The sequence below is a fragment of the Sturnira hondurensis genome, unplaced genomic scaffold (assembly GCF_014824575.4).
Source record: "Sturnira hondurensis isolate 20B ecotype Veracruz unplaced genomic scaffold, ASM1482457v3 Scaffold0016617, whole genome shotgun sequence".
Taxonomy (NCBI): domain Eukaryota; kingdom Metazoa; phylum Chordata; class Mammalia; order Chiroptera; family Phyllostomidae; genus Sturnira; species Sturnira hondurensis.
Window position 1 is genome coordinate 4,957,056 of NW_028089248.1, and position 8,313 is coordinate 4,965,368.

General features: G+C 54.2%; 1 protein-coding gene across 2 annotated transcripts in view; it reads left to right on the forward strand.

Annotated features, from left to right (window-relative positions):
• Window positions 1-7,667, forward strand: part of NETO2 (neuropilin and tolloid like 2) — a 29,541-nt gene extending 21,874 nt beyond the window's left edge. For both annotated transcript variants that reach the window (XM_037066473.1, XM_037066474.1), the window contains exons 8-9: window positions 5,510-5,623; window positions 6,750-7,667. In XM_037066473.1, coding sequence (XP_036922368.1) covers window positions 5,510-5,623; window positions 6,750-7,357 — 722 coding nt within the window. In that variant the 3' untranslated portion in view covers window positions 7,358-7,667. The remainder of the gene's footprint in view (window positions 1-5,509; window positions 5,624-6,749) is intronic.
• The last annotated feature ends 646 nt before the right edge of the window (window positions 7,668-8,313 follow it).

Here is an 8,313-nt window from a genome sequence, read left to right on the forward strand (position 1 = left end):
GCCCCTCCCCACCCTTGCAGCCCCTCCTCCCCCTCTCTCTGTAGCTTCCTCACGCACGCGTATTCACTCCTGCACCCCTTTTTCTTCTACGAAGGGAAGCTCGTTACACACTCCACAGTGGATCCTGGAACGCACTCCACACTCGTTCCGAGGGGTCCCCCTTCTTGTGCTCTCCGTGCAGTGCACAGTCTGCATATTTGTTCCGTCTGTCTCCTGTGTACGGGCACAGAGGTCATTCCCAATGCTTTGCAATGACAAGCTGAGTCACAAGAGAATAATGTCATGCATGTGTGTGTTTGTCTTCTCCGAGGCAAATCCTCAGGAGGACTCCTGGAAGTGGGGGTGCCGCCTGGCCAGGTAAATCACATGGTAGTCTAGTTAGGTATCGGCGAACACCAAGTTGGCGTCTTCTTCCAATGACCTGCCGTTCACCACGGGCACCTCTGTGCACTGTCTCAGCCAGGCCTTCTGGGACCACGCCGCCTCCCCTGACACTTTCGTGGCGTGGAGGTGGCTTCTGTCCTCAACCCCCACGAGCGTTTCTGCCACAGCCTCCTCGCCTCGCGCAGCCTTCCATCGATTCGGCGCCGCACTAGCCCAAATCTTCCGTGAAAAAGTCTTTGATGCGTTTTAGTTAATATCAAAGGAGATCAGAGTATTCCATACATTTTTATAAAAGTTTCTGTTTGAAGATCTCCTTCCGATAAACACATTGGAGAGCTTCCGACATTTTATGGGCTCCTCATTAATTCAGGTTGTGAAACTACCTCTTCTCTGAGCTGCTCTCGATGTGTGACCCTTGGGGACCCGGCCTCGGAGGCAGCCCGGTTTCGGGACAGGTTTATGTAAACGGCCCGGCCCTGCGCGGGAAGCTCGCTTCAGACCGGCCGTGGCAGACTGCCACCAAGACTGAAATAGGAGAGCGCGGCTACGGGGACCGAAATAGAACAGCGGCCAGGATGCGTTCCGCGTCCTCCCAGACTTGGGGACGCCCGCCTCGCGCTTCAAGAACGGCGTGGTTTCAGGAAAACGGTTTCTAGGACTAGAACTGTGAAAGCCGGAGAAGAGATTTTTTGTCAGAATAAGTCCCTGATGTGATTGCCAGTGACACGTGGCTGACAGGCGCCCCGAGGGCTTCGCCGGAGGATGGAACTGCCTCCCAGCCTCCCTGCCTCACCTCGTCAAACCTGGAGCTGAAATGCCAGCCCCTCTCTCCCGGGCGGGGCCGCAGGGAAGAGAGAGGACGGCAGGAACCCCGGGCCTGGGAGCAGGAGCAGCTCCTAACAGGCTGGCTTTGCTCCTGTCTTTGTCCCTTGGTGCGCTTCTCCACTGAATCGTGTCCCCAGCAGCCACATGGATAACAGACACCTGGCCGACAGCTGAGCTTGCCCATCAGAAGTCCATAAAGCTTAATCCACTTGGAATGACCGATCTGCCACGCACGTCGGAGAAACAGTCAGACGGGTCAGCGCCACGGCGACCGGGTTAATGAACGTGCAGAACGGTTGTAAAGAGCTCCGTGGTAAAAGCCGGGCACTCCCCACTCGCTGCTCCACCCGTGGGGAAAACCGAGCAGAAAACCTGTCTGTCTCTCGCTCTCTTTTCTTTCTTCCTTTTTTCTTTCTCTCTTTTTTTTTTTTTGCCACTTTTGAAGCTACAAGAGCCACCCAGATGCAGCCACATAATGGCATTGTGGGAAAACGTGAAGAGCTAATGATTGTTTGACTCAAAAAACCCAGCAGCCCCAGGACTATTTATAACCTCCCTCCGCTTGGCTTAAAAATAGTCTCTCTGTCCTGTGTCCCCATTTGTGAACTGGAAGAGACGGTGAGGTTAGAATTCAGCGTGTTCTCGGAGAGGGCGCGAAACACGGGGTCCGGCAGCGGGAAGGCCGGCTCGAGTGCGGCTGGGAGGGTGACACCACGGGTGTGACCATCTACAGTTTTAATCGGAACATGTCACCTATACAATGTCCTGTGGTGCACTTGAGTGGGATATTGTCGAGTTACAGAATGACATGCTTGTGATTTTGTCATAAAAAAGGGCGTTATTTGTGCTGCACTCTGTAGCATCCTGGTATAACAAGAAGCAAACAAACAAACAAAAAAACCCAGAAAACTCCAGGTTTTAGAAATGAGGAATTCAAACATTGCCGTGTTCTCTAGCCAGCAATTTCCAACGTTTTCTTCTCATGACATACGTGATCTAATCACTAAATTCTGCGGCACACCAGAAAATGTATTTTTGCCGATCTGATGAAAAAATAGGTACAATTTTGATTCATTCGCACCGGATGGCTATAGTTGTGGAAGTTTTTGTCATTTTTTTTTATTTTTAATATGTTTTATTGATTATACCATTACAGTTGTTCTATTCCCCCCTTCATTCCCCTCCACCTGCACCCTCCCTCCCCCACCATTCTGCCCCCCTTAGTTTATAACCACGTGTCTCAAGTTCTTTGGATTCTATATTTCCCCCACTATTCTCGCCCTCCCCTCTATCTATTTTCTACCTACCATCTATGCTATTTTCTGTGCCTTCTCCCCCCTTCTCCCCCTCCCACCCCCCTGTTTCTAACTCTCCATGTGTTCTTCATTTCTATGGTTCCACTCCTGATCTAGCTGTCCTCTTAGTTTGCTTTTGTTTTAGGTGTGGTTGTTAATAACTGAGTTTGTTGTCCTTTCACTGTTCATATTTTTTATCTTCTTTTTTTAGATAAGTCCCTTTAACATTTCATATAATAAGGGNAAGAGGGACAGCGGCTCTCACTGGTATTGCAGGGCAACTAAGTCGCTGGGTTGTGACGTTGTATGTGGGGGCGGGGCCAAAGAGGACAATGGCTCTCACCGGTATTGCAGGGCAACTAAGTCGCTGGGCTGTGACACTGTATGTGGGGGCGGGGTCAAAGAGGGACTCTGGCGTCCTGTCCGCTGCCTGCCGCCACGGCCCTCACCGGTGCCGCAGTTGCTGCCGTCACCTGGCCCATGCGTTTCGTCCCACTGCACGCGAGTGTGCCACCGCTGTCAGCCCTCGCCCCCTGGGGCCTGCGTGGTCTGTCTCACTGTGCGCGAATATGAGCCCGCGGTCTGCCCCGCACCCCAACTGGTTCCCGTCTGCCTGCCCGCCTGTGTCGGGGGCCCTGTCCTGCCCGACCCTGCTCGCTGCTGGCTCCGCCCCTCTTACCGTCCCCGTTGAACGGTTAGATGTAGTCGGACTTCTGTATAATTCAGTTTTCTGTCCTTTGGTTGTGTCTTTGTTTCTCCAAACCTTTGTTTTATTCAAACTTGGTTGTGGGAGAAGGCACAGTGTTTCCACCTATGCCTCCATCTTGGCGGAAGTCTGTCTTTTTTTTTTATTGGACCATCTACGGGAAAAGAGGTCGAGGCCCCTACGACATAATCAGTTCTACAGATTCTTACAGCACACCGGTTGAAAATCGCTGCCCCAGGCCATTTGTCACATTTCAGAATGCTGCCCTGGCCGGGTGGCACAGTTGGTCAGAGCGCCATCTGATGGGCCAAGGTTGCAGGTTCAGTCCTGGGTCAGGACACAGACAAGAGTCAACCAATGAGTGTATGAATAAGCGGTACAACAAATCGATGTTTCTCCCTGTGTCCCACCCTTATTTCTTTCTTCTCTCGCTCTAAAATCAATAAACTAAAAAAAGCTGTCAAGTGCACACACCCGTGCGATGCAGTTTTACGATCCCACAGCGCGCCTGAAGAGGGCGCACTGGCTACTTTTGTACTTGAAATGCCACCCTCCGCCTTCCTCGGCGCTCCTGTCCCCCTGTGAGTGGCTTCCACGGAACCTTCTTATGTAGCTTACCTGGAGTCTAAGGGATATTGACAGGTTACCCCCCTCGGAGTGGGTCACTTGCTACGTCCTCTTTCTCGCACTCAGATTGAGAACCACAGTGCCAGCCCGATTGGGGTCGTTCACAGTCTCACCCGGTGGTGGCCCCAGGAGCCGGAGGTAACCTGCAGCCCACCCACTTGTTCGAGAGGCAGCCGGGGCCACTGTGCTGCTCACACGCAGGCCCGTCTCTCTTGGTTGCGGGTCCCTCGGTCATTCCACTGGCAGCCTGACAACAGTCCCTTCCTCCGGGATGAAACGGGTTTTCTGAGAACGAGAACTTTTTAGGCAGGGACTACCTTTTGTTTGATCATATTCAAGCCGTCCCAGCTCTTGACATGCGGGATTTTTGCTGAAATCTAGGACTTGCTCCCTCACGGAGGTGAGCACATGCACTGTGGTCAAGTGTAACACACGTTTATACACCCAAGGAGGGAGCTGCCGAGAGGAGGCTAGAATGGGACAGGTGCCCCAGACCATGTAGGAGGGCTTAGGGGACTCTTCACTGAGAGGACGACATTTGGGGTGACCCTGGAAGAGGAGTAGGAGGTCCCCACCGGGGAAGGAAGGGGTCGCATCAGACCAAAAGAGCAGCCAGCATAAATACCAGGGCACACGGCACATAGATCACGTAGCTTTATTTTTTCCTTCTCATTCTGATACAGTTGTCCCAGATTTTCCCCCTTTGCCCTCCTCCACCTATACCTTAGTTTTTTTAATTTGAAATTCCAAAGAGTTTTTGCTCTCGTGCTAATCTGTGCAACCTGAGATGCACCGTTTCTAAGTGTGCAAGTCCCTGGCACCGAGCGCTGTGCCCACTGTGCCCCCACCGCCACCCCCACCCCAGTGCGTTCCTCTGCCCACACTGCACCTCCATCCCCGTCAAACGCCCCCTCCCTGTCCGCCTTCCACCCTGTTCCCGGACAGCCTCGACTCTGTGTCCTCCGGCTGCCTCGGGTGAGTGGGATGGGAGAGTGTGGATCCTTTTGCGTGTGGCTTCTTCCATGCAGCCCGATGCTGTCAAGGCTCATCCGCGTGGCAGCCCACAGCCGTGCTTTGCTCCACACTCGAGTCGGAGTCACACTCCATTGTGTGTGTGCCCCACGTGGTGGCTCTCCGTCCACCGTCCACAGACACGGCGTCCTTCCCACCCTCGGCCCTTGGGAATGGCCATGGCCACGGGTTCAGGAAGCTGTCCCAGCTCCTGCCGTCAGTCCTCTGGGCGGAGCTCAGAGGTGGAGGTGCTGGGTCGCGTGGGGACTGCCGTGCCTTTCTGAGGAACTGGCAGGCCATTTCCCACGGCGGCTGCACCATCTCAGAGCCCCACCCGCAGGGCATAGGGGCTCCCCTGCCTCTGCATCCGCACCAGCATTGTCCTTTAATGGCTTTACAAACTGTGCCGGGCTGCGCTCTGTGGGAACTGCATCCATACCATCTGTGGTCTTTCGGTAGCCAGGTAAGTAGGAGTATCCCCGGGTCTCCCTCCGGGATCGTTGGCCCCTGTCTCCCCCTGTGCACGGCGCAGAGGGGACTCCGGGAGAGACCCCTGCGGCAACACAGTGACCCCGCGGCAGTCGGTGCAGAAGGAGTCGGCGTGAGTGCGCCACACGCGCGCTTCCCGGCCTCGGCAGCGCGGTTCTCTCTCTCCCCGCAGCGCCCTGCACGGGCAGCACCTTCTTCTGCCACAGCAGCATGTGCATCAACAGCTCGCTGGTCTGCAACGGCGTGCAGAACTGTGCCTACCCGTGGGACGAGAGCCACTGCAGAGGTGAGGCCCCGTGCGCGGAGCGGGCGGCACTCGGCCGTCCCGGGAGAGGCGTCACGGGCCCCGTCTGCCCCTGTGCCGGGGTCGCTGCTGCCGCAGAAATGGAGACCTGTGTATTTTTTAATAAATTTTTAAAAATTTTTTAAATTTATTCATCTTTAGAGGGGGAGGGAAGGAGAGAGGGAGAGAAATATCAATGTGTGGTTGCCTCTCGTGAGTCCCCTGCTGGGAACTGGCCTGCCACCCAGGCATGTGCCCTGACTGGGAATCGAACTGCGATCCTCTGGTTCGAAGGCCCGCACTCAATCCACTGAGCTACACCAGCCAGAGCAAGACCTGTGTATTAATATTCTTTGAAATGGATCATAGGCCTCTGGATGTGATAAAAAAAAAATACTTAGTCTCAGACTCTGCTTTTTATCGTAAGCTGTTCTGAAGTTTATCCTAATATCCTTGCCCTTATTCTCTTAGTCATTGGTCTTGTGGAGACATCCTATTCTCAGAATTATTTAGAAAGGGGCCTTGAGTATGACTATTTTTTAAATTATATGGAAACACTATTTAATAAAAGTCAATGGAGGGATTCGGTCTTACCATATAAAGCAGGCTCCTTGGAAGAACGGTTTGTTTTCAGTTCTTAGAGGTCCCTGCGCCTTCTCTCCGTGGAGTATTCCGCAGGGAGAAATCAGGGTGTAGCGGTCGTTGAATGTCCGCACGCCGGTCACCTGTTCTGTGTCTTGGGACTCAAGTTTACCTACCTTTTGCTCGTCAAGGGCCCAGTAAATATGTCCCTATGAAAAGTGACTGAATCTGATGCTGCCGTCTTAAGGACTGGACACGAAGTGTTCCTGGGTACCATCTGAAACATCAGCCTGGGCAGCAGGCCTGCGGGGGTCAGTCTGGGCTTCCGGTTCTCCCGTGAGGTCCCTAGAGACACCGGAAGGTCCTCAAACTTGCCCTGGCGCAGAAGGCCCACCGGGAGGGAACAGGGGCGTGCGTTCTGCCGTTTGCTCCATGCCCATGTTTCCTTAGATTTGCACGTTGTGTTCCTGTGTCTTCTTCTGAGCAAAGACCTGCGTCCTTTCCCGTTTTTTGCGAACTCCCCGTGTTTCTCTTTCTCTTCCTGCAGAGAAGAAACAGGCAGGCCTCTTCGAGCAGATCACTCGAACGCACGGGACCATCATCGGGGTCACGTCGGGGGTCGTCCTGGTCCTCCTCATCGTGTCCATCTTGGTGCAGGTGAAGCAGCCCCGGAAGAAGGTCATGGCGTGCAAGAGCGCCTTCAACAAAACCGGCTTCCAGGAGGTGTTCGACCCGCCGCACTACGAGCTCTTCTCCCTGCGGGACAAGGAGCTGGCCGCCGACCTGGCCGACCTGGCCGAGGAGCTGGACGGCTACCACCAGCTGCGCCGCACGTCGTCCGCCTCGCGCTGCGTCCACGACCATCACTGCGGCGCGCAGGCCCCCGCGGGCGGCGGCGGCAGCAGCAGCGGGGGCGGCAGGGCGAGCAGGACCAACCTGGCGGCGGTGGAGCTGCCCTTCCGAAACGACTTCGCCCAGCCCCAGCCCATGCAGACGTTCAACAGCACCTTCAAGAAGAGCAGCTACTCCTTCAAGCAGGCGCGCGAGTGCCCGGAGCAGGCGCCGGAGGACCGCGTGATGGAGGAGATCCCCTGCGAGATCTACGTGCGCGGCCGGGAGGACGCCGCCCAGGCGTCCATCTCCATCGATTTTTAGCCTCCGGCCGCAGGCGACCCGCACAGACGGGCGGCTCCCCCTGGAGCGCCCCCCGTGGTCCGCCGAGAGCCTTGCTTGCCTGATCCGGCTGTGAGGACTTCCCTTCCAGCCACCTGCCCGCAGTGGTGACGTTCGTATTATCTCAGGCAGTCGATGTGTGTTAAATGAACCAAGGAAGGTGCTCCGCTCGGTGAGAAACAGTAGCCTTGTGTTGCTTGGTGTCCTGTTAGCGCCGCAGCAGCCGGATGGCATCTGAGGGCCTGGGGACAGAAACCTGCTTTTTTTTTTTTTTTTTAATAAGACATTCTATTTTTAGAGAGGGGGAGGGAAAGAGAAAAGAGAGAAACATCAATGTGTGGTTGCATCTGCTGCGCCCCCTACTGGGGAACCTGTCCCGCAACCCAGGCAGGTGCTGTGACTGGGAATCGAACCCCTGACCCTATGGTTCACAGGTTGGCACTCAGTCCACTGAGCCACACCACCCCAGGCAGGAACCTGCTCTTGGAGGACACCACTCGGTCGATATTTTGACCCCACAATAAGTTTAAAGACAAGATTTTCCTCTACGTTCCTTTTATTTTTTTTTCTTTCAATTTCATGGGTTGTGTAAGCCAGAGATTTTACCATTTCATTTTCTTACGTCAGTGTACGTGGCGTAAGCCCTGCACGTATTTCCACATCAGCATTTGTTCTAGACTCTGTCAAATATGCTCGTTACCATGGTGAGCCCAATTAAGGCCCAGCATTGAGCTTCCTCCATCTGTTTCTTCCTGACTGATTTCTAGATTGTTCCCTTCTAATTACTGGACCCTTAGTCTTTATTTTCTGTGAGAAGCAGATGATACGATGTGCTTTGTGGCCTTGAAGTCCATATGTTGTCTTAGTTATCGTACAAAATTTCACAGTTCTGGGTTGTATGTACCATTGCCAAGTATGACTAAAAACTTTTAAAAAAA